The sequence below is a fragment of the Salvelinus fontinalis genome, chromosome 16 (genome assembly GCF_029448725.1).
Source record: "Salvelinus fontinalis isolate EN_2023a chromosome 16, ASM2944872v1, whole genome shotgun sequence".
NCBI lineage: Eukaryota > Metazoa > Chordata > Actinopteri > Salmoniformes > Salmonidae > Salvelinus > Salvelinus fontinalis.
Window position 1 is genome coordinate 6,839,580 of NC_074680.1, and position 27,413 is coordinate 6,866,992.

Sequence of the window (27,413 nt, forward strand, 5' to 3'; positions counted from 1 at the left end):
CACCCACTCTCTCTCCACTCTCCATCCATCTGCTGCCGAGTGATGGTTGTCATGGTTACCGAGTCTATTTCTCAGCACCACAGTACTCTTTAAGTGTTTTTATTATTTTTGACAGAACAGCTGGAAATGTATAGGGGGAGACCGATAGTGGGGCAATAGACAGAGGGTGGCAGAGACGGGTCTATAACCCCCGATGCCAGGGGGCATATGTTTGCCGGAGTCGGGGGCTTAGATAGCTACACTTGCGCTGCAAGGTAAAGGCGCTTTCTCACACGCTCGTGCGCACACAAACCAGGGGGCATACATGCAAGATCACACCGACAGACATGGAAGCTCTGCTTCTAGCTCCTAAGCAACTTGGTAGTATTTTTTGGGGGTTGTTATTTGTTACATATTAGCCCAAAATATTTTTGGTGTTATTATATACAGCTGGAAATAACTTTTGGATATCAGAGCGGCAGTAACTCACCAGCATTACGACCAGGGATCCTTTGTTCGTACCCCCCAGGGCAACTGAACTTATTCCATAGGCTTCTCCAAGACGCCGCCAGTGTAGAAGAGGTATTCGTAGTGGACTTCTAGTCCGACTCAGGAGGCGTGCACACCGTCCACCGCTTCCGAGTAGATTACTTGAGAATGTTTCGCCTCTGTCTACTTTATTGTCCAATCTCAGGGCGAGGATATCCTTCCAGAGAGATATCAGGGACTGTAACATACTCTGTTTCACGAAATCATGGCTCTCTCCGGATATACTGTCCCCGTTCATACAGCCAGCTGGGTTCTCAGGACATCGCGCTGACAGGAATAAAGAACTCTCTGGAAAGAAGGAAGGCGGTGGAGTATGTTTCATGATTAACCACTCATGGTGTGATTGTGATAACATACAGAAACTCAAGTCTAGAATCGGGTGAACCTCACAATCAAATGTCGACCGTATAACCATCCCAAGAGAATTCTCTTCTGTTGTAGTCACAGCCGTGTGTATTCCCCCTCAAGCTGATACCAAGACGGCCCTAAAGGAACTACACTTGACAAACTGGAAACCACATATCCTGAAGCCACATTTATTGTAGCTGGCGATTTTAACATAACTTCATTTTCCTCAAATTTGCTTTATCAACGCATTGACTGTAGTACTTGCGCTGCTAAAACACTTGATCACTGCTACTCGGCCGGGGTGGCTACAAGGCCATTCCCCGCCCTCCCTTCGGGCATTTCAGATCACGACTCCATTTTGATCCTTCCTTCCTATAGGCAGAAACAGGAAGTACCAGTGCTAAGATCTATTCAACGCTGATCTGACCAATCAGAATCCATGCTTCAAGATTTGTTTTGATTACGCGGACTGGGATGTGTTCCCGCTAGCCTTCTAAAATAACATTGATATATACACGGACATGGTGACTGAGTTTGTCAGGAATTGTATAGGCAATGTTGTTCTCACTGTGACTATATTAAAACCTACCCAAACCAGAAACCGTAGATAGACGGGAGCATTCACGCAAAACTGAAAGCGCGAACCACTGCATTTAACCATGGCGAGGTGACGGGGAAATTGTCAAATATAAACTGGAGTTATTCCCTCCGTAAGGCAATCAAACAGGCAAAATGTCAGTACAGAGTCGAAGTGGAGTCGCAATTCAATGGCTAAGACACGATGTATGTGGCAGGGTCTACTGACAATCACGGATTACAAAGGGAAAACCAGCCATGTTGCGGACACCGACATCTTGCTTCCGGACAAGCTAAACACTTTCTTGGCCCGCTTTGAGGGTAACACAGTGCCACCGACGCGGCCCGCTCCAAAGGACTGTGTGCTCTCGTTCTCCTTGGCCGACGTGAGTAAAGCATTTTTAGCATGTTAAAACTTGCAAGGCTGCCGGCCCAGACGACATCCCAAGCAGCGTACTCAGCATACGCAGACCAGCGGGCTGGAGTGTTTACGGACATATTCAATCTCTCCCTATGCCAGTCGGCTGTCCCCAATTGCTTGCAAGAAGACCACCATTGTTCCAGTTCCCAAGGTAAGCAATGATAACTGAACTCCATGACTATCGCCCTGTAGCACTCTTGTCATCATGAAGTGTTTTGAGGCTTGTTAAGGATCATATCACCTCTACCTTACCTGACACCCTAGACCCAGATCAATTTGCGTACCGCCCAATAGATCAACAGACGATGCAATCACCATCGCACTGCACACTGCCCGATCCCATCTGGACTATCCCATCCCTCAGCCTTCAATACCATAGTACCCTCCACGCTCATAATTAACACAAACAGTGTGGTGAAGAAGGCGCAACAGTGGCTCTTCAACCTCAGGAGCCTGAAGAAATCCGGCTTTGCCCCGAAGACCCTCACAAACTTTTACAGGTGCATAATTGAGAGCGGCAACTCCATTGCCCGCAACCACAGGGCTCTCCAGAGGGTGGTGCACTCTGCCTGCCCTCCAGGACATCTACAGCACCCGATGTCACAGGAAGGCCAAAAAGATCATCAAGGACATCAACCACCTGAGCCACGGCCTGTTCACCCCGCTACCATCCAGAAGGCGAGGTCAGTACAGGTGTATCAAAGTTGGGACAAACACAGCTTCTATCTCAAGGCCATCAGACTGTTAAATAGCAATCACTAGCCTGCTACCACCCGGTTTCTCAACCCTGCACCTTAGAGGCTGCTGCCTTTTATACATAGACATCGAATCTCTGGCCACTTTAATAATGGAACACTAGTCACTTTAATGTTTACATACTGCTTTACTCATTTCGTATGTATAGACTGTATCTTAGTCAATGCCGCTCCGACATTGCTCGTCCTAGCATTTCTATATTTCTTAATTCCATTCTTTTACATTTAGATTTGTCTATTGTTGTGTGTTAGATACTACTGCACTGTTGGAGCTAGGAACACAAGCATTTCGCTACACCCGCAATAACATCTGCTAAATATGTGTATGTGACCAATAAAATGTGATTTGATTTGAAACGCAGAAACGCCGTCCTGCCCCTCTCTCCTACAATACCCATTCACATAAGTCCTCCCCTAGTCTGTTTCATAGGGCTTTCCTACCTCATTCATATATCACCGTCCTTTAGTCACACACACGCTGTAATGATGTAGCGCTGCCCAGCCAAAGGAGGCTAATTATAACACTTGTCACTATTTGAGATACACTTCCTCATATCAACACCAACCAACACATCCAACGTTTTCCTACTGTAGTCTGTCGTGACAAAGTAACTGACTGTAACCTTCTCTGTTACAAAGAGAAATGTTCTGAGAGCCAGCAGTTGCCATAGTTTCTTTCCGAAGAGATACAGGCCAGCATCTTTCCTTTGATTTTTTTTTTCTCCCATTGAGGTGTTCCATACATCTCATCTATTTGGGGGCATTTACTCTCTGCAGTCTCTGGCTGTGTCTGAAATTGCATTATGTTCCCTAATATAATGCACTACTTTTAGGCTTGCCCCATAGAGCTCTGTTCAAAAGTAGTGTGCATTATGTAGGGAATAGGGTGCCATTTCAGACTTCCTCCTCTGTTAGATGTTTCCCTCTGATCCCTAGTATCATGTGATGGATATTGTCTTTTTTTCTGAGAGTGACCCTTTTCACACCACTGAGCCCAACCTAGCTGATCTGTACACTTCTGTTGGTTGGTGGAACAGGATAGGACAATATATCTGAGCATTTCATTCTGCGGTGCAGACCAGAACCAAGCTGCTGGCTCATGTCTTTTCACATAGTTGCTTCAATCGTGCGTGCTGAAAAGAACTATGGTGGAACGGAGGCCAGCTCAGTAGAGCTTGATTTTGTTTTGGTTCGGCTCAGTAGTGTGAAAAGCTTCAAGTGTCTCTTGGCTTCTCTGGGCATCAGGTGGTGGTCTGTGTGCATGACCTTGAGCTGAAGGCAATGTGCAGCTCGCTCTGAGTGACAGACAACCTGGTTTAGGCCGGAGCCTGGAGACCATGGTCACAATGCCCACTTCTATTTTAGCTCCTACAGTGTGGTCTGGCTCAGCTGGCCTCTGTTCCAAGTCTTCACTATTGGTGATGTTGTGGCTGCTTTTTTTAACGGAGGCCGACTGCATTTGAAATCAGACTTGGCCGAAGCTTTCTTCCCTTCAGCTATCGTCCTCTAGTCTATGCCGTCCTCAGGCAATTCCGATTTTTCCATGTTGTGTACATGCTGGTGTGTGTTCTTTCTTTCAACTGTCATAGATTTATACGCCAGGGCGTGCCCAAGAGCACACTACACTGACCTTTGACCCAGGTTGCTGTGGCAGCAGCACTATTGTAGGCAGAGAAGCACTAACTAAGGCTAGACACTTTATCTACAACCAACTGTAGTATCCATAATGGGTCTTTATCGGGTCAATGTACAGATCAGGCACTGGGCGATTCCACGCTAGCGGGAGCACAAATGTTTTTGGTATCTCAGATTTGTTCTGTCAGTTCTCACATGGAAACTTCACAGAGAGGAAGGATGTTTGACATGCTTTTTACATTTTGTATCACAAACCGTTTATTGAGAAAATCCTGAGTGGCCATTTTAGGCCCTTTTACTAGACCAATACATGCCTACTGTGAGACTGTTCTGTGAACTCTACATGATACAGACAACATCTTGATGTCATTATACTCCTTATAGTGTGCTCTAACATATGGAGTATGTCTAGATAAACATTTTTCAGATACATTTATACAACATTAAAAAGAATATATATATATCAAAAATTAACCTTATTTGTTTTATTTTAAGATACATACAGGATGGGCTCTCTGCAAAGGTCTGAATTTCTGATCAATGTTATGAACACCACCAACACAGTGTATGGTAAATGGATTCAAAGGGAACTCCATCTGCTGGTGAATTGCTGAATATGCAATCCTAAAGGAGGGCTGTGATTGGTTAATGACCCATGTCAATTTACGTGTATAAAATGGGTCATATAATTAAGAGCCCACTCCTGAAATGTGATGTAATTGTAGAGTATAATGTTCTGAACAATATCTATAAAAAATAAGCTACATCGAAAAGGGTAGTTGAGATTCATATTTTTTATGTTGAATAAATTTAAAGTACAAATGTGTTTCAGAATCTAGACATACTCCACACTATAAGGAGTATAATGACACCAAGATGTTTATATCATGTACAGTTCACGGATCATAAGGTCTTAGAGGAGGCAGGTATATGTCTAAAAATTGCCTAAAATGGCCACTTTTCCCCAAACATTTTGTGATACAAATGTAAAAAGCATGTCAAACATCCTTCCTCCCCATGAGGTTTCTATGTGAGAATTTCCAGAACAATTTGATATACAAAAAATCCACTCCCACTAGTGTGAAATCACTCACTTTGTATATACACTGCTCAAAAAAATAAAGGGAACACTTAAACAACACAATGTAACTCCAAGTCAATCACACTTCTGTGAAATCAAACTGTCCACTTAGGAAGCAACACTGATTGACAATGCATTTCACATGCTGTTGCGCAAATGGAATAGACAAAAGGTGGAAATTATAGGCAATTAGCAAGACACCCCCCAAAACAGGAGTGATTCTGCAGGTGGTGACCACAGACCACTTCTCAGTTCCTATGCTTCCTGGCTGATGTTTTGGTCACTTTTGAATGCTGGCGGTGCTCTCACTCTAGTGGTAGCATGAGACGGAGTCTACAACCCACACAAGTGGCTCAGGTAGTGCAGTTCATCCAGGATGGCACATCAATGCGAGCTGTGGCAAAAAGGTTTGCTGTGTCTGTCGGTGTAGTGTCCAAAGCATGCAGGCGCTACCAGGAGACAGGCCAGTACATCAGGATACGTGGAGGAGGCCGTAGGAGGGCAACAACCCAGCAGAAGGACCGGTACCTCAGCCTCCACCTCCGCCTGCATGCTCTGGACACTACGCTGACAGACACAGCAAACCTTTTTGCCACAGTTCGCATTGATGTGCCATCCTGGATGAACTGCACTACCTGAGCCACTTGTGTGAGTTGTAGACTCCGTCTCATGCTACCACTAGAGTGAGAGCACCGCCAGCATTCAAAAGTGACCAAAACATCAGCCAGGAAGCATAGGAACTGAGAAGTGGTCTGTGGTCACCACCTGCAGAATCACTCCTGTTTTGGGGGGTGTCTTGCTAATTGCCTATAATTTCCACCTTTTGTCTATTCCATTTGCGCAACAGCATGTGAAATGCATTGTCAATCAGTGTTGCTTCCTAAGTGGACAGTTTGATTTCACAGAAGTGTGATTGACTTGGAGTTACATTGTGTTGTTTAAGTGTTCCCTTTATTTTTTTGAGCAGTGTATATACTGAACAAAAATATAAACGCAACATGTAAAGTGTTAGTCCCATGTTTCATACACACAAAAAGTGTATTTCTCTAAAATGTTGTGGACAAATTTGTTTACATGTTAGTGAGCATTTCTCCTTTGCCAAGATAATCCATCCACCTGATCCATCCACCATCCAGGTGTGACAGATCAAGAAGCTGATTAAACAGCATGATCATTGCGCAGGTGCACCTTGTGCTGGGGACAATAAAGGGCTACTCTAAAATGTGCTGTTTTGTCACGCAACATTGCCACAGATGTCTCAAGTTTTGGGGGAGCATGCAATTGGCATGCTGACTGCAGGAATGTCCACCAGAACTGTTGCCAGGTAATTTACTGTTCATTTCTCGACCATAAGCTGCCTCCAACATCGTTTTTGAGTATTTGGCAGTACATTCAACCGGCCTCACAACTGCAGACCACGTGTAACCACACAAGCCCAGGACCCCCACATCCGGCTTCTTCACCTGCGGGAGCGTCTGAGACCAGCCACCCGGACAGCTGATGAAACTGCGGGTTTGCGCAACCGAAGAATTTCTGCACAAACTGTCAGAAATCGTCTCAGGGAAGCTCAATTGTGTGCTTGTTGTCCTCACCAGGGTCTTGTCCTGACTGCAGTTCGGCATTATAACCGACTTCAGTGGGAAAATGCACACCTTCAATGACCACTGACATGCTGGATAAGTGTGCTCTTCATGGATGAATCCCGGTTTCAACCATTTTGAGGAGATTGCACTATGTGGGCGAGCGGTTTGCTGATGTCAACGTTTGAACAGAGTGCCCCGTGGTGGCAGTGGGGTTATGGTATGGGCAGGCATAAGCTACGGACAATAAACACAATTTGGATTTTATCAATGGCAATTTGAATGCACAGAGATACCGTGACGAGATCCTGAGGCCCATTGTTGTGCCATTTATCCGCCGCCATCACCTCACGTTACCGCATGATAATGCACGGCCCCATGTCGCAAGGATCTCTACACAATTCCTGGAAGCTGAAAATATCCCAGTTTTTCCATGGCCTGCATACTCACCAGACATGTCACCCATTGAGCATGTTTGGGATGCACTGGATCGACGTGTACAACAGCGTGTTCCAGTTCCCGCCAATATCCAGCAACTTCGCACAGGCATTGAAGAGGAGTGGGACAACATTCCACAGGCCACAATCAACAGCCTGATCAACTCTATGCGAAGGAGATGTCACGCTGCATGAGGCAAGTGGTGGTCACACCAGATACCGACTAGAATCACTTTTGGCAGTGATTGCAGTCTTTCTGTGTAAGTTTAAGCGCTTTCTACACCTGGATTGTGCAACATTTGCCCAGTAATATTTTATATATTCTTCATGCTCTGTCAAATTGGTTGATCATTGCTAGGCAAACATTGTCAAGTCTTGCCTTAGATTTTCAAGAAAATTTAAGTCAAAACCGAAACTCGGCCACAGGAACATTCACTGTCTTTGTGGTAAGCAACTACAGCGTAGATATGTTCTTGTGTTTTAGGTTGTGTGTACTGCGGAAAGGTGAATTAATCTCCCAGTGTCTGGTGGAAAGCAGACTGAACCAGGTTTTCCTCTAGGATTTTCCCTGGGCTTAGCTCAATTCTGTTAATTTTTTTATCCTGAAAAACTCCCCAGTCCTTAACGATTACAAGCATACCCATAACATGATGCAGCCACCACCATGCTTGAAAATAGGAGAGTGGTACTCAGTAATGTGTTGTATTGGATTTGCCTCAAACACAACACTTTGTATTCAGGACAAAAAGTGAATTGCTTTGTCACATTATTTGCAGTATTACTTTTGTGCCCAGTTGCGAACAGGATGCATGTTTTGGAATATTTTTTATTCTGTACAGGCTTCCTTTTCACTCTGTTAATTAGGTTAGTATTGTGGTGAAACTACAATGCTGATCCATCTTCAGTTTTCCCCTTACAGCCATTAAACTTTAACTGTTTTAAAGTCACCATTGGCCTCATGATGAAATCCATGTGCAATTTCCTTCCTCTCCGGCGACTGAGTTGGGAAGGACGCCTGTATCTTTGTAGTGACGGTGTGTATTGATACACCATCCAAAGTGTAATTAATAACTTTACCATGCTCAAAGGGATATTCAAAGTCTGCTTTAAAAAATATATATATCTACCAATAGGTGCGAGGCATTGGCAAACTTCCCTGGTTTTTGTGGTTGAATCTGTGTTTGAAATTCACTGCTCGTTTGAGGGACCTTACAGATAGTATGTGCTGGGTACAGAGATGAGGTAGTCATTCAAAAATTATGTTAAACACTATTATTGCACACACTGAGTCCATGCAATTTATTATGTGACTCACTTGTTAAGCACATTTTTTATTCCTGAACTTATTTAAGCTTGCCCTAAGGTTGAATACTTATTGACTTAATATTTATTTTTCTATTCATTTGTAAAACATGTGAAAACCGCAATTCCAGTTTGACATTATGGGGTATTGTGTATAGGCCAGTGACACATCTCAATTGAATCCATTTTAACTTGAGCCAGGAACACATTTTTTGTTGAAAAAGTAAAGGAGTGTGAATCATTTCTGAATGCACTGTAACTTCGCACTAATCTGGGAGGTGTAAGGCACCAGGTAGAGGGTTGTACTGGACTGTATATGGAGGCGGGGCCAGGTGGGGAGGAGAGGCACGGTATTAGGGGAGTAGGGATTTGACTCTGGTATAAAGCAGCTGGTCTGGAATCTTTCGGACAGTGGAGATGTGAAATAGTGTTTCTTGGATAGGTGTGTGTGTGTGTGTGTGTGTGTGTGAGACTTGGGCTATGGGAGGGGAAATTGTGTGTATGCGTAAACTGTGCATATGATGTGGCTGAGGGACATGCGTGATGAGAATAGCAGGCTGCTGTTTGTATGCATATTCCGTAGTAGTCCTTGTGCTCTGCATAATACAACATTTCTGCAGCATTCAGCCCCTAGCTTTGTGATAATCTCATTGTTTACATTACTGACATCCTCCTCTCCTATCGACCTGTCCTATCCTGCCACTCCAGACATTACACCCTCCTAATGCCCCCTCTTAACCATCCCTTCCTCTGGTCTAATGTTACAGCTCTATTCCTGCTACCACTGCTACTATTATTAATGTCACCGATGCTACTACTTCCGCTAACGCTAATAGCCTACTACTAGCCAAATCAGCATTTCCTGTAACCTAAGGAGCTAACGTTAATGGCTAGTAGCTGAATTGCTGCTTTTTGCAGTTTTTGCGTTGTCACCATTTGAAATGAACCTAATAGCAGTTAGCCCTAGCTAACTGAAGATACTGTTGCTAGCATTAGCATAGCATTGCTCTGTTGTCATTTATGGTGGGTACAACTGACATTTGTGTGTGTCTTCCTCTGCTGGCGGCTGATTTGTGTGAGGACATGCTGTGGGATATGAACTCCCACGATGGGCATTAACCACGCGAGTGCCAAACTCTGAGGTCACAGTGCAACCGCATAGCTCTGAGTCTCGTCTCTTCTTGTTTTAATCAGACACACTTTCTGCAAAGCCCCTATATTTTCACCTATCTATTGTTGTCTCCATAACCCTATCAGTCTTTGTTGCTTTTTTCTGTCTCTCTCTGTGTTGGCCACTATAATCAAATATGTTTCAGTTCTGTCTATGGGATAAACAAGACTTGGAAAGTTCGAGATGGTGGAAAGCACTAGGTATTAGTGTGGTAAATAACTTGACAATAAAGGTTGTACAGTAGTAGTGCTGTTATTCCATGGAGGTGTAGTGGGTGGTTGAAGTGTGCCATTTTTTTTCCTCAGTTATTAAAAGAGTGTTTATTATGTTCGGGACCCGAAGACTCTTCTTCCTGTAATGCCTACTGTAGGCACACTCGCCTCAGCCAAAACCTCCCCCTCTACGATTTTACCTCTCTCTTTCATCCTTCCCACCATTGCTCACCTCTCCACAGTTAGCCTTTGTGCAATACACCTGAAACGGCAGGCCATTTTGACTCGGGACCTGACGATGCCTCACCCAGCACCACCAATGGATTTCATTCAAATCTGTGCTAAACACACAGGTGATGTCAGAGCCTCTCCCTTTCTCTGCTACGTTACACCCCTGTCAATCATGTCTCTCACTGCTGGGCCTGGCAGGAGGTAGAGATGATGGAAACAAAGACAGGGGGGGGAAAGGGAAAGAAACACCGAACCCCTCTGCTTGAACAGTGCTCCACTCTCTCCTGAAGAGCGGGACGGCGGAAGATTGGGAGGAAGAGAACAGGAGGGAGAACGAAGGGAGGGAACAAAAAAGAGCGACAGAGTGGGAGACTGAGTCCCCTGTTCATCGTTCGTCACCTGAGTGATGGGGCCGGGGGGCTCTGGCCTGCCTACACAGCCCAGGCTATCCAGGAATGCTACTGTACACACATACATACAGCCACCAGGGCTCTACAGTGCTATCATTTTGGGGACATACAGTATGCTCCCCCTTCCCTTCCGAAATATTTTTCTATGCTACCTGGAATTTTTATTTGTGAGCACCAGTGTCCCTAGAAAAATCACCCAGATAATTGTTCTAGTGATTACTTTGCTGTACAGCAGCCTCTGAATACATTGAGTGCAGATATTCGTGCTATAGGCCTAGTGTAGGCTATATCTGAATCCTATCTCAATCTTAAATATCTGTTTTTCTATTGCCACTTAACCCTTTATGTTGTAATTGCTGGCAATTCTTACCATTAATACCTCAAATATTTTTCATTGTGCATTCAGTACTACCGAACGGTGTTCAACGTTTAATTAAACCGAATAGGTACTGTACTGAATGACTTGTTGATTATGGTTGCCCAGAGGGTGATTGTCTATGGTGTGCTGCATCAGGATTCTGTTATCACCTGAACTCTTATGTGGTCGGGCAACTTCCTCCAAATTGTTAAGAACTAATGGGCCCACCTCTGTGTCCATTTGTAGTAGCTAGCTGAACCAAGTTTTCGATGCATGCCTCCACACGGAAGGAGAGTCATCGTTTTCAGCAGCGTTAGCCAGCACTGCCAAATGTCTGGCTGCGGCTCGCCTGATTGCAGCCATACTACTTGCCAGGAGAACTGGGTTACTGTAAGCTACCTACCGGTTCTAAATCCCTCAAGTGTGTGTGATATTGATCTAATAATGGTGTGTAAGGGAAAAAAAACAGACATTTTAGGTACAACCCCCCATTATCATATTGGAGGGAAAAAATACAGACAAATATAAACTAATAAATATATACAGTACCAGGCAAAAGTTTGGACACCTACTCATTCAAGGGTTTTGCTTTATTTTCACTATTTTCTGCATTCTAGAATAATAGTGAAGACATCAAAACTATGGAATCATGCAGTAACCAAAAAAGTGTTAAACAAATCAAAATATACTTTATATTTTACATTCAAAGTAGCTACCCTTTGCCTTGATGACAGCTTTGCACACTTGGCATTCTCTCAACCAGCTTCATGAGGTAGTCATCTGGAATGCTTTAACAACAGTCTTGAAGGAGTTCCCACATATGCAGAGCACTTGTTGGCTGCTTTTCCTTCACTCTGCAGTCCAACTCATCCCAAACCATCTCAATTAGGTTGAGGTCGTGTGATTGAGGGCAGGTCATCTGATGCAGCACGCCATCACTCTCCCTCTTGGTCAAATAGCCCTTACACAGCCTGGAGGTGTTTGTTAGGTCATTGTCATGTTGAAAAACAATTGATAGTCCCACTAAGTGCTAACCAGATGGGATGGTGTATCACTGTAGAATGCTTTGGTAGCCATGCGGGTTAAGTGTGGCTTGAATTCTAAATAAATCACTGACAGTGTCACCAGCAAAGCACCATCACACCCACTTCATGCTTCACGATTGGAGCAACATGCGGAGATCATCCGTTCACCTACTCTGCGTCTCACAAGACACGGCAGTTGGAACCAAAAATCTCAAATTTGGACTCATCAGACCAAAGGACAGATTTCCACCTGTCTAATATCCATTGCTCGTGTTTCTTGGCCCAAGCAAGTCTCTTCTTCTTATTGGTGTCCTTTTAGTAGTGGTTTCTTTGCAGCAATTTGACCATGAAGGCCTGATTCACGCAGTCTCCTCTGAACAGTTGATGTTGAGATGTGTTTGTTCCTTGTACTCTGAAGCATTTATTCGGGCTGCAATCTGAGGGGCAGTTAACTGCCGATTTCTGAGGCTAATAACTAATGAACTTATCCTCTGCAGCAGAGGTAACTCTGGGTCTTCCTTTCCTGTGGCGGTCCTCGTGAGAGACAGATTTATCAGCGCTTGATGGTTTTTGCAACTGCACTTTTCGGATTGGATGACCTTAATGTTTTAAAGAAAATATGGACTGTTTCTCTTTGCTTATTTGAGCTGTTCTTGCCATAATATGGACTTGGTCGGTTACCAAATAGGGCTATCTTCTGTATACCACCCCTACCTTGTCACAACACAACTGGCTCAAACTCATTAAGAAGGAAAGAAATTCTACAAATGCACTTTTAACAAGGCACACCTGTTAATTGAAATGCATTCCAGGTGACTACCTCATGATGCTGGTTGAGAGAATGCCAAGAGTGTGCAAAGCTGTCATCAAGGCAAAGGGTGGCTACTTCGAAGTATCTAAAATATATTTTGATTGGAAAATAAATGAGTAGGTGTGTCCAAACGTTTGACTGCTACTGTAAATGAATGTATGAATAATTACATACCACATTTTAAACATAGATATGTGGAGGAAAATGTATGAATTTGCCTGCTCATTTATTTATTTGTGTTTTCATTTATCTATTTGTGTGCATTTATTTATTTGTAATTATGGCGGTTTTGGTCCTCCAGACACATGTGCTCCTTGTAAAGAGTCAGCACAGAGCACTGCACACCACCTCTGTAGTGATGCTACACTCATCTAGGGCGTTTTGAACCCAAACGATGAAATCACGACGCCACACACCTTAAGGTAAAGTAGGCTTACTGTGTGTGTGTGTGTGTGTGTGTGGGTGGGAATCAGGATCAGTTTGATTAATTTTCAACATTACTGAGTCAACTGGGCTGTAAGCACTGAATTGCGTGTGTTCAAGTTTTACTGCTCTCGTCTGAACCAAACGAAGTGAACTCAGCGTTTCCGAGGGGTGAGGGAGTTCGCCTTGATGTGGTAACGACTGTGGTTTTGGCATTTTAATTCAGTAGCAGTCCCATGCATTTATTGCTGTATGATCACAGAATTATCACAGGCATCAGAAGCTGCTATTAGTTCAACTGTGAAAGCATTACTTTGAAATATGTGTATGGTATAATTTACTCTGTTGCGTGTGCATGCATAAACATGTGTATCAATGTCAGGCAGTATTACACTGAACAAAAAGAGAAACGTAACATGTAAAATGTTGGTCCCATGTTTCATGAGCTGAAATAAAAAATCCCAGAAATGTTCCATACGCACAAAAAGCTTATTTCTCTCAAATTTTGTGCACAAATTTGTTTACATCCCTGTTAGTGAGCATTTCTCCTTTGCCAAGATAACCCATCCACCTGATAGGTGTGGCATATCAAGAAGCTCATTAAACAGCATAATCATTACACAGGTGCACCTTGTGCTGGGGACAAAAGGCCTCTTTAAAATGTGCAGTTATGTCTTAACACAATGCCACTGATGTCTCAAGTTTTGAGGGAGCGTGCAATTGGCATGCTGACTGCATGTATGGCGTCCTGTGGGCGAGCTGCTTCCTGATGTCAACGTTGTGAACAGTGCCCCATGGTGGCGTTGGGGTTATGGTATGAACAGGCATAAGCTACGGACAACGAACATAATTGCATTTTATTGATGACAATTTGAATGCACAGAGATACTGTGAGGAGATCCTGAGGCCCATTGTTGTGCCATTCATCCGCCGCCATCACCTCGTTTCAGCATGATATTGCACCTGATAGGTGTGGCACCATGTCGCAAGGATCTGTACACAATTCCCGAAAGCTGAAAATATCCCAGTTCTTCCATGGCCCGCATACTCACCAGACATGTTTGGGATGCTCTGGATCGACGTGTACTACAGAGTGTTCCAGGTCCCGCCACAATCCAGCAACTTCGCACAGCCATTGAGGAGTGGGACAACATTCCACAGGCCACATGGCTGGAGTTTGGCTGTTATCTCCCCCCCCCCACCTGGGCTGGGCTCCAGTGTTTGTTTAGACTATTAGGTCCAGAGTGTACACTGTGTGTGAGGTTCTACAGATGTTACACACTCCAGAGGCCAGAAAAAAAAGGAGAAGGGAAGAGAGAGAGAAAAGAGGCATTGCACAGAGAAAGGGGAGACAAAGGCCAGTGTCTATCAGACAATCTGGCACCCGGCCCAAGTGAACCATCTCATCCTCCCTTTTCTTCTCCTCCACTAGACTCCTTTCTTTGTCTCTTGTCCCTCTCTTCTTCTCTACCAGGCTGCCTTTTGTATCCTCCCAAATCTTCTCTGTTTTTATGTGATCTTCTCTCCTTTACCTGGCCAGGGCCTGTATCCACAAAGCCTCTTGAGACGGAGAGCTGGGATCAGACCCCCCCCCCCCCCCACCCCCCTGTCCATGTCATTTGATTCATTATGGTCTAAAAGGCCAAACAGAACCTGGATCATCACTACTACTCTGAGAGGCTTTGTGGATACGGGCCCTGGTGTCTTTTAAACAGCTTCTCATCTGACACAGCCTAACTCACCGAGATCTCACTTTCTCCTTTCACTGTCTTGCACTCTCTCCCTATCACTTTTCCTCCCTTGTGTGCTCTCTGCCCTTGGCTCTGTCCTCTCTCTCTTGCTCTCTCTCTCTCTCTCATCACTCCATCTCTCATTGCCCCACCACACTGAAGTAGTTATGTCATAGATATATATGATACTCAGGAAGGGGACTTTGTTGAGCAGGAACAGTAGGACAGAGAATAGAACTACACTGCCCTCGTGTGGTCACTACTGTGCAATACATCAATCGGTCGACATTGATTCACAAATGGTTTCTTTGCTGCTTTGGGACTCGGACAAACGCTATGCCACTACGTTTCAAGTGAATCATTTCACTACCGCTAAACAGTGATACTTTCACTGTGGTTTTGATGTGAAAGTGTTTTATTACTGAATGTGGAAGTGATTTTGAAGGGTGTAGTGTCTGTTAAAAACACATTAAAGGGCCACATCAGAGGAATTGCCGCACCTATTTCGAGTAATTCCTGTCCTAGAGCAGAAATTCTTGTTTTTAGGTTCCACCTTGAAGAATGACGCAGGCTGCTAATACAGTGCATTCGGAAAGTATTCAGACCCCTTCACTTAAAAATATATATATATATATATGTTTTAAAATAAGGCTATTCCATTTATTTTATTTTTATTTTTTACCCTCATCAATCTACACACAATACCTCATGATGACAAAGCAAAAACATGTTTTTAGAATTTTGGGCAAATTTACATATGTATTCAGACCCTTTACTCTACTTTGAAGCATCTTTGGCAGCGATTACAGCCTCAATTCTTCTTGGGTATGACGCTACAAGCTTGGCACACCTGTATTTGGGAAGTTTCTCCCATTCTTCTCTGCAGATTCTCTCAAGAAAGGTTGGATGGGGAGCGTCGCTGCACAGCAATTTTCAGGTCTCTCCAGAGATGTCCGGGCTCTGGCTGGGCCGCTAAAGGATATTCAGAGACTTGTCCCAAAGTCACTCCTGCGTTGTCTGAACTGTGTGCTCAGGGTCATTGTCCTGTTGGAAGACGAACCTTCGCCCCAGTCTGAGGTCCTGAGCGCTCTGGTGCAAGTTTTCATGAAGGATCTCTCTGTACTTTGCTCTAGTCATCTCTGCCACTGAAAATGATCCCCACAGCATGATGTGGCCACCGCCATGCTTCACCGTAGGGATGGTATTGGCCAAGTAATGAGCGTTGCCTGGTTTCCTCCAGACCTGATGCTTGGCATTCAGGCCAAAGAGTTCAATCTTGGTTTCATCAGACCGGAGAATCTTGTTTCTCATGGTCTGAGTCCTTTAGGTGCCTTTTGGCAAACTCCAAGCGGGCTGTCATGTGCCTTTTACTTCCATCTGACCACTCTACCATAAAGGCCTGATTGGTGGAGTGCTGCAGAGATTGTTGTCCTTCTGGAAGGTTCTCCCATCTCCAAAGAGGATCGAGCTCTGTCAGTGACCGTTGTGGTGGAATATTCAATTCAAGTGAGAGACTTGGTAATTTCTTCAAACAATCGTCTTTATTCAATAGCGATTAATTATTGCAATTGTGAAACCGTCGACACAACAGTCTTGCCTGTTGGGACGAGAGCCTACCCTTTAAAGACCATGCTGTTCCTTATATACCCGATACGAAGACTTCTCAGTCATAGCTGGTTCAACACCTCCCATATAGATTGGAGGCACCATTCATCCTGTGGTCACATGCTTCTGGTGTTGTCTCCCAGATGCCAGGATAATCAGGAATACTGAGGCCTTTGTTCTGTTCCTCCAGGCTATCTCTATCTCGGTGACACCCACCACATCTGATCTATGGAATGCCAGCTGTAGGTTTTATCACCAAGCCATCACTTAATCAGTTGCCAGCCCAAGCTCCATAAAGACGTCTCTCAGTTAACTCAGAAAAGAAGAGCGAGAGTCCTTCCTAATAACCTCACTCTATTAAATATAACAATCATTTGGTGCATAAATATAACATAATCTTGTAATCCTGCTAACACACCATCGGGTTATTGGTCACCTCCCTGACCAAGGCCCTTCTCCACAGATTGCTCAGTTTGGCTGGGCGGCCAGCTCTATGAAGAGTCTTGGTGGTTCCAAACTTCTTGCATTTTAAGAATGATGGAGGCCACTGTGTTCTTTGGGACCATCAATGTTGCAGATTTCTTTTTGTACCCTTCCCCAGATCTGTGCCTTGACACAATCCTGTCTCGGAGCTCTACGGACAATTCCTTCAACCTCATGGCTTGGTTTTTGCTCTGACATGCACTGTCAACTGTGGGACCTTATATAGACAGGCGTGTACATTTCCAAATCATGCCCAATCAATTGAATTTACCACAGGTTGACTCCAAGTTGTGGAAACATCAAAGATGGTCAATGGAAACAGGATGCACCGGAGCTAAATTTCGAGTCTCATAGCAAAGGGTCTGAATACTTATGTAAATAAGCTGTACTGTTTTTATTTTTAATAGTTTTGCAAAAATTTCTAAACACCTGTTTTCACTTTGACATTATGAGGTATTGTCTGTGGATTGAGGAACATTTTTATTTAATCAATTTTAGAATAAGGCTGTGGGAAAAGTGAAGGGGTCTGAATACTTTCCGAATGCACTACATATTCAGGAATTGGGGGTGGGAATGTGTTGATTTCCACGTGTAGCAGACAACAAATAGGGCACTGACTGAGAGCTGTCAGTGTAAGTAGCTAGCATGCTAACCTTAGCCAGCTAATGGAAGTTATTAGCACCATTTCAGTTAAGTTGCATACTGTAAGTCAGGTGAAAATAATAATTCCAGAAAAAGAGAACCATCCTACCTGTTATGAGTCTCAGCGGTGCCTATACGTGCTGTTGACATGCTGAGGGTTAACGTTTTTTCTGACTCTTGCCGTTTCTAAATTCAAGTGAAACTATTGGATTCCAGACTTCATTAATATTTGGACATGCACACGGACATGATCAAATCGCTATATTTTTTGTTCTCTCCGTTGTCATTTCAGCACGCTAGCTAGCTATATATCACAATGCTTTATCTAAATTGCGGTCGCTAATCCGCCATAGAAAGAATCTAAACTCCGGTAATATGGATAGCCTAACTATTGAACTGTTTGGATTGAAGCAGTTTTGTTTTGCATGACCCGGTTCCCCCGAGTGGGTGGGAGACTTCTCTTTAGGATCAATGGAATGGTGGAAAAATGTGCAAATACTCTACACCTGGGCCATGCAAAAATGAATTTGCATAAAACTTTAGTAGTCAAAACCATTCATCTTGGGGCGATGGGGGAAGCGGGGTTCTAGAAATCAATTATATCGCGCAATTTTACCATTTCTAAAAAGATCATTTTTTTAATGTAGACTAGTTCAACAATAAGTGCAATTTGACAAATTATCTAATGGCTTATGAAAATTTGCTGGTAAAAAAGAGGAAGTGCAAAAACATTATTTTGCACCCCTTATTTTAATTTGCTCCGTGAGAAGTGTAGGGTCGTCACAGCCAGAAAGTCATAAACCCTCTTAATTTGAAATTTTTCCTTCTTAAAATCTGATTTTAAACCAAACTCAACTTCACCTTAAATTAAGACCAAAAAGCAAATTTTTGTTTTCATGAATTTGATATAGCCACTTTTGACCCAAAGGCCACAGAGAAAAGCTGTTTGGCTCTTGATGACTCGTGAATTGGAGGAACTTTGCATCAGATGTTTCTAATTAATTAAGTCACAAATTCAGATTTATCCCTTCAACCCTAAAAATCTATTAGACTTTGAATAAGAATTTATTTACATTGTTGCGAAACATCATGGGTAGGCTCTGGCCATCTTTCAGCTCAAAAAAGTGGATTTCTACTGGTGTGGGTGTTTTTAAGTGAATTTGTACCAGACTCATTTAGGACTCACACACCTATTGAGTTGTATTCTTACCTCTTCTTGTCATTGTATTTCAACCAATTCCATCTCACACTAATTCAAGGTAATGTAAGCCGCCAGGGATTCTGTATTCAGAAAGAAATGCTTAGCTTCACGCCACTTCAGGTCTTAATGGAAGGCAAATTACATTTCAGCACCAAAATCTTTCATCCAGCCTGTCGACATGCAAGTCATTTCCTCTCCTTCCTTTTCTTTGCTTATTCGTTGCAGAAGCAAACAGAGTTTAGTGCAATGGATCATGACCTTTCAGTACAGATATTGAATGAGAAGTAACCAAAACGGAGCGCACTGACTTGTTCAGTGATACAACAACACTATGCACATGCTTGTAAACTAATTTACCAAGCCTGAACTGTGCGATACAGTAAGGAGTTGTAGTTTTCAACAGGCCAATATTCGACATAGTTTAGTGCAGAAAACGTAGTAATGGACTACAATGACCACACTCCATTGCGCGTCCCCTGAAACTTGTCCGGTCTGTGTAGAGCAGACACGGAGACTTACCATGCAGAGCCTTTCAATCTGATGTCTACAGTGGCCGTGCAGCATTTACTGCGATGAGGCCTCCACTCGTAGTGTTTCAGTGCTAATCTCTATAGCCATCCATCTTAATTACAAGCCACAGGCTAAATGAAAAGACAAGACCTTACCTCTTCTTGAGATTTTGGAGTCCGTTTCCCGGTGCTTGACATAGGAGCTCAGCCAAGATAGCATGATGTAAAAAGACTGCACCTTTGCCAAGATAATCCAGCCACCTGACAGGTGTGGCATATCAAGAACCTGATTAAACAGCATGATCATCACACAGGTGCACCTTGTGCTGGGGAAAATCAAAGGCCTCTAAAATGTGCAGTTTTGTCACACAACACAATGCCACAGATGTCAAGTTGAGGGAGTGTGCAATTGCAGGCTGACTGCAGGAATGTCCACCAGACCTGTTGCCAGAGAATTGAATGTTAATTTCTCTATCATAATAATCGTTTTAGAGAATTTGGCCGGACGTTCAGCCTGCCTCAACCGCAGACCACGTGTAACCACGGCAGCCCCGAACCTCCGAACCTTCGCATGAATCTTGGTTTCAACTGTACTGGGCAGATGACAGACCACATGTGGGCGAGCGGTTTTCTGATATCAACGTTGTGATCAAGAGTGCCACATGGTGGGGTTATGGTATGGGCAGGCGTAAGCTACGGATAATGAACACAATTGCATGTTATTGATGGCAACTTGAATGCATAGAGATACCGTGACGAGATCCTGAGGCCCATTGTTGTGCCATTCATCCGCCGCCATCGCCTCATGTTTCTGCATGATAATGCACGGCCCCATGTCGCAAGGATCTCTACACAATTCTTGGAAGCTGAAAATGTCCCAGTTCTTCCATGGCCTGCATACTCACCAGACATGTCACCCATTGAGCATGTTTGGGATGCACTGGATGGACGTGTTCGACAGCGTTTTTCAAGCTCTCGCCGATATCCAGCAACTTCGCATGGTGGTCACACCAGATGCTGACTGGTTTTCAGTCAATATCAGATTTGACAATACATCAATCATGACAGATTTGACAAATATCCACTTTGTTAGATCAGATTTGATGAATGTGTGCCAATCATCTAGCGTCCTTCTATCCCCCACGGTCTGCATTCCATTGACCTCTCTACCGCATCTATCCCCATTACCGCCCCGATCTCTTTCCAGGAGTTCAAACTCATTTTCGTGTCTTTTGAAATCCCTACACATCATCAAGATGTTTTATTTGTGACTTCTTCTGATAGCCTTTCGTCAAAGTTCTGCAAGTGAGTTTGTGTACCGCCCCCCCCCCCCCCCCCCCACCTACGTCGACCAATCATGTCAATGCGGCGCTATACGGAGCCCTCCGCATTGTTAAAAAAAAATTGCGAGGCTCACGGCATCGCACTCTCCCTACAGAGCCTTTGGTCAGCATTTCCCGATCAAGCATAAATTGGCGTAACGAGAAGAAAGCACACATGATCGAAAGGGATAGAAAGCAGTTGATCTGATTGATAGTTGGTATGCATTATTTACTTGAAAGAACTATTAAAATAGTGATTTTGTCAGACAGCATAGGCAGCAGCTCTATAGAGATGAGATGTTGGTTTGGAATGAAATAATAAAGCCATCGAGTAAAATAAAAAATGTATTCAAGTAATGTGAATAAATGATTGTTAGGAAGTGATAAGCAGTACTTCTATTGTTTTATTCAGTGTTACAGCATTCAACCCACATATTGCATAGTGCATTTAATGTCAAGAAAATAATCGAAATCGAAAACTGTGATATCCTTTTTTTATAGTCTAACCGGACCGACCTTAAAAAGCACAAATCGTGGGGTGGCGCACAATTGGCCCAGCGTCGTCCGGGTTACGGGAGGGTTTGGTCGGCATGGATGTTTTTGACCCATCTCGCGCTAGCAATGCACGCTGACGCGGTCGCTAGGTGTACGGTGTTTCCTCCGACACATTGGTGCAGCTGGCTTCCGGGTTAAGCGGGCATTGTGTCAAGAAGCAGTGCGGCTCGGCTGGGTTGTGTTTCGGAGGACACATGGCTCTCGACCTTCGCCTCTCCCGAGTCTGTATGGGAGTTGCAGCAATGGGACAAGACTGTAACTACCAATTGGATACCACTTTTTATTTTAAAGCGCTATTCGCTCAGCACTTTTAACTTACAAAAAAAGTGGGTGATATCTTGCTTCTCCTGCAGATATTCAGTGTTTCCGCTCTGGCTGCATTGTGGGGCTGACTTTATTATCTCAATTATTTTGTACAGGGAACAGGCAAAAACTCTGAGTAAAGATCATAGAGTGCCAATAAATGGCACTGAGTTCTAAGATACAATTATGTGGTAAAGGTCCTCAATCAGTTAGTACATGTCTGTTGTTCCTGCCTGCTGCTTAGCAACACAGCACAGCAACAGTGACTCTAAAGAATCCATCCCTTCCTCTTTTTCACCATGGCTTTCTCAAGTCGAGGCCGTTATGGTCCAACACGATGTAGAAAGAAGTGTCTGCAGTGCTATTTGATAAGTGGTTTGTGGGTACTTTTATACGTGTGTGTGCATGCGTGCTTATTACATGGTATGTGTTTGTCTCTTTCTGGTCATGACTGAGTTTAGTTTGCTGTGGCTTCCATAGGAAGTCACTTTGTTTCCTCCTCAGATTATCTGCAATAAATCAGTCTTCTACCGGGGTGACATGCTCTTTGCATTTCCCCATTTTATGTGTGTGTGTAAGATTAGCTTATTGCCCCATTCTGAGTGTCTCACAGTACATGTCGAAGTCCTAGACAGTGTGACATGGGAAACTCCGGTTGACAAGATGTGGAGGCACATATTTCGCACCAAACAGGGTTTTCGTGTGCCCCTGGCAAGTATCACACCGTGTGTGTGTGTATTGCTTGGCTGTGTGTATTGCTTGGCTGTGTGTATTGCTTGGCTGTGTGTGTGGTGTATTTTAGGAGCTAAAAAGGGTGTTTCAGTGACCTGAGAGGGAGGCGTAGGAAACGCATCTGGCAGTAGCCTCTGACCTTGACCGAACAACGTATTCTTCCTGACTGTCACAGTGGAAAGGCAGAGGCCAGAGTACAGTCATAAATAGACTCTCCTAGAACCTCTGACTTCAAAATAAGTTGACATTTTGTTATTCATCACTTGTGTCTGAGACTTTCTAGAATACATGAACATGATGACTGAGGAACTATAAATTGTCGCTAAATGTTTTAGTAGTTATACCATTCGAGAGTCACTGGTTTGATATCTTGTTTTTTGGGGGTGAGGTACCCAGCACCACTTTGAGCAGATTTGTCTTGTCTCTGGGGAATTTTACTCGTTCCATCTCTCTACAAAGAACTTAAATTACTTCTAGTCAGCACAGTGTGCAAACGCCTATTGAGTGTTCTGTCAGGTGAAATGAACTAATTTACAACTTGGCTTAGGAAATGGGTTGTAGCCTTCTCGGGAAGAGACTGTGAAACAATTGTCTATATTCGCTGTTGGCTTTATGTGTGTATGTATCTATTTTGTGTGTGTTAACGGAGAAAGTGGGTGGACAGGACGCACACTCACTGCCCCTCCACTGTGTCCATGTGTGTGTCACTTATTTCTAGAGCCCACAACTCCTAGCCTAAAATAATGCCTTTATTGGTGGCTAACCCAATGTCATGTGGTAACATCATACAAAAAACATATCTTGTTTTTCTCCTTCCATCGCCTCGACAACCAACCTTTGCTGTAAACGCTGCATGTGACGAGTCCTATATGGGTCACGTCAATTCCGAGCCCAACCCGACCCACTCGCATAGAACGGTTTCGAGAGCCGATCCGTAACACGACAAATAACATCAATTTATTTCATGTTTTTTTCTGACTCCAGAGTAGTAGGCTATTATTCGCCTCCCTGTTAATTTGTCTGCAGGTCTTTTCAACATTTGGATAGAAGGAAACTATTCCGTGAATTAAGGGTGATATGGCTATCTTATTACATTATTACATCTTATTACCTTTACATTCAGTATTGTTTAGATAATCAAATAGTTTACTTAACTTTTCAATTAAACTATTCCAAGAGTCGCATATAGGCTGCAAAAAAATGTATTTATTTAGTAGGCTCTACTCAAACGTTTACCAGCCACCGGTTTAAAATTGATATGGCCTGCCTTTGGTCTAAATGACCGAAAGCCTGAATTAACATAGTAACGAACCGTTCCACTCGCCAGCCGATTTCTTTGCGGGTCAACTGTGCGGAACCACGGATATCTTACCCGATGCAACACTCTGTGACATACAAACCTGAAATCCTTCTCCCTGTGACACCTTCCAATCAGGACCGGTCCCATATTACCTGGGTAGAGAAGGACTTTGCCAATTTCAATGCCAAGGTAAGATTATTCCTCACTCATTGGCTTTAGCTCACTGCCAAGTCAGTACACTCTATTCCTCTATTGCTTTGCTGGGCTAAATCAATACTGTCAACAATGCTAGCATTTTCCGCGACTAAATTACTGTCCGTCTGACTCGAATGACCAGAGAGCTATTGCATTTCGCTCGGTAGTCCATCTGCCTCGGTGTGGCTGTCTGAGAAGAGAATGTATTTCTTTAGAAGAATTGGCACCTTGCTCGCATCTTGGCTCTAGAAATGCACTCTTCAACATCAGTTTAAAATCCCTGTGGATTTTCTAAGGCTATTGTCGCATAGCTGCATGTACTTGATAGCTACCTACACAAATGGCTAGCTAGAACAAAGTGTTAAGATAAAAAATAAAAAAAATAATGAACATTTCAAAGCAATACAAATTAAAGTTGTCCCGACAGCATCTACAGAGGGAGCTACGAGCCGTGTCGTCGGTCATTTCCCAGCAGCATCAGTAAAACGGCAGATACCTCAAGCTTTATTGACTCTCCTTTTAAAGTGTCTCTTAGTCCAGGACTAGGCTCTGTGTGTGTGTGGGAAACCTGCCCAAAATGAGTTGTCTTTATCACCTCGCGAGCTGATTTATTACTGTTATGAAGACAGTTGATCTGTATTACAGTAGCAGTGAAACACTAAGATGTCTTGATCGGGTTATAGTATCTAATATGCAGTCTTGGGAGCCTGCAAAAGAAAGTGACTTAGCAAGTAGATGGAGACTTTGAGTGAAAGTGTCCTGTGAAGCTAAGAGGAAGTGTGTATTGACTCATATAGACACACAGTGACGATGTGTTTTGTAGGGATGTGGAAGGCCCTCTTCTCACACAAAGACAGGGGTAGAGACGAGGATGGCAGGAAAGAGGCTGTAAGAGATGCTTGTCATCAGGCTGTAAAAGTGTCCCGGTCTCCGCTCTCTCACTTTTCTTTCCCCCTGTCTCTCTTGCTGTCTGGGTCATGGTGTTGGCAGTTAGGGAGGCGACACCTCGTCACTCTACCCGCTCTGTGACCATAGCCAAAGGGAAACGGGGGCAGAGCGGCGCATGATGGGACGGGAGGGGCCGCTGACCTGTCAGTTCCAGCAGGAAGGAGGAGATTTATCATCTGTGACATCGACTTCAGAGAGGAGGGCTGAGGATGAACTGTCTCTCTCTCTCTCTCTCTCTCTTTCACACACTAGTTGTGTGGTTTCTGCATACAGGTCTCAGAGCAGACTCTTTGTTCCTTCCTGCCTCTCTCTCGCTCTCTCTCTCTCTCTGTGTTCAGCAGTAGTCAGAGCTCTGTGCTTTCAGAGGACAGGACACACAGAACTAACAGAGTTTGCTTACATACAGAGAGTACAACTTTCACCCCATCTTACCATGCAGTCTACCAGTCTGGTATGAGAGTGGGGACTCTGTCCAGAGGTAGGGAGGTTGGGACTGGGATGGGGTCTAGGCTGGCAAGGCGATGTTGAGATGGAAAAGGACAGGAGGAAGTTTAAAGTGAGCCGCTTGCTGACCCTCTACCTCTTCAGGAAGCACCATAACAAGGCTTTGGCCAGCATCAGCGCACCACAGACACAGATTGGCCATGGCACCTCTACAGAGAAAGAGACAGGCTATGAGACAGACGCCTTCCATGCAGACAGTCTCAACAGGACCCAGTGGAAGGTAATGTGGTCTTCACACTGGGGAGAATGGTCATGCAATTAAGTGAATTTTCGACTTAAGATGAAGGCTTCGCCCCATACAGAATTAGATCTTCGCTTATTGTCATATGATTGTGTGTGGACTATGGCGCAGGAAATGTGCAAAAGGTGTGTGTTAGTCCGGATGTGTTGTCAGTGTTTCTCCTATATTAATTTAGCAGCGGCGGGGTGCTGCTTTTTTTTCCAAAATAATTTTTGGGATGGTGAATGACAAACAATATAAAGTATGTAGAAAGGTTAATGGAGCTACTCAGCATAAAAAGTAAAAGTCTTCTCACTGTCAACTGCGTTTATTTTCAGCAAACTTAACATGTGTAAATATTTGTATGAACATTAGATTCAACAACTGAGACATAAACTGAACAAGTTCCACAAACATGTGACTAACATGAATTGAATAAGGTGTCCCTGAACAAAGGGGGGTCAAAATCAAAAGTAACAGTCAGTATCTGGTGTGGCCACCAGCTGCATTAAGTACTGCAGTGCATCTCCTCCTCATGGACTGTACCAGATTTGCCAGTTCTTGCTGTGAGATGTTACACCACTCTTACAACAAGGCACCTGCAAGTTCCCGGACATTTCTGGGGGGAATGGCCCTAGCCCTCACCCTCCGATCCAACAGGTCCCAGACGTGCTCAATGGGTTTGAGATCCGGGCTCTTCGCTGGCCATGGCAGAACACTGACATTCCTGTCTTGCAGGAAATCACGCACAGAACGAGCAGTATGTCTGGTGGCATTGTCATGCTGGAGGGTCATGTCAGGATGAGCCTGCAGGAAAGGTACCACATGAGGGAGGAGGATGTCTTCCCTGTAACGCACAGCGTTGAGAATGCCTGCAATGACAACAAGCTCAGTCTGATGATGCTGAGACGCACCGCCCCAGACCATAACGAACCCTCCACCTCCAAATCAATCCCGCTCCAGAGTACTGGAGTTCTTGCCAGTCCTGTCTGGTCCAGCGATGGTGGGTTTGTGCCCATAGGCGACATTGTTGCCGGTGATGTCTGGTGAGGACCTGCCTTACAACAAGGCCTACAAGCCCTCAGTCCAGCCTCTCTCAGCCTATTGCGGACAGTCTGAGCACTGATGGAGGGTTTGTGCGTTCCTGGTGTAACTCGGGGAGTTGTTGTTGCCATCCTGTACCTGTCCCGCAGGTGTGATGTTCGGATGTACCGATCCTGTACAGGTGTTACACGTGGTCTGCCACTGCGAGGACGATCAGCTGTCCGTTTTGTCTCCCTGTCTGGCTGTCTTAGGCGTCTCACAGTACGGACATTGCCATTTATTGCCCTGGCCACATCTGCAGTCCTCATGCCTCCTTGCAGCATGCCTAAGGCACATTCACGCATATGAGCGGGGACCCTGGGCATCTTTCTTTTGGTGAAGTTATTTGGATTATTACGAATTCTTTGAAAGACCGGGTCCTGAAAAAGGGACGTTTCTTTTTTTTTTTGCTGAGTTTATGACGAAATGTGTAGAATTGCAGGAAATTAGCTTTAAAAAAAAGTAACTGCCCAGTGAAAATCTCACTTTTAAATGTTAATCGCGGGTGTTTATCATTGTTATCTTCACAGGTGTTCATTGTTACCTTCACAGGTGTTCATTGTTACCTTCACAGGTGTTCATTGTTACCCTCACAGGTGTTTATTGTTACCTTCACAGGTGTTCGCCATGCTAACTGCTTCACAGTATGTTTGGTTATTTGCAACCTAAACAAAGATAAATATTGATAGTAGTATTAACGTATGGTTCTTTGTCTTGATTTGTTACGAAGGTACATTATTTTATATTTATTGCAATAAACCACCCTAGCGTTAGGAG

The 27,413-nt window shown here is 44.1% G+C and overlaps 1 protein-coding gene across 3 annotated transcripts in view; it reads left to right on the plus strand.

The window, feature by feature from the left end:
- The window catches only part of LOC129812577 (ribosomal protein S6 kinase 2 alpha), a 122,823-nt gene that overhangs the window by 56,300 nt on the left and 39,110 nt on the right, over window positions 1-27,413 (plus strand). The window contains exon 1 of one of the 3 annotated variants that reach the window (XM_055864245.1): window positions 23,728-23,875. The exons of 1 other annotated variant lie outside the window; for it this stretch is intronic. In XM_055864245.1, coding sequence (XP_055720220.1) covers window positions 23,762-23,875 — 114 coding nt within the window. In that variant the 5' untranslated portion in view covers window positions 23,728-23,761. Of the gene's footprint in view, window positions 1-23,727; window positions 23,876-25,136; window positions 25,554-27,413 lie in introns of those variants that run through there. One more of the 3 variants, XM_055864244.1, reaches the window with a different exon arrangement.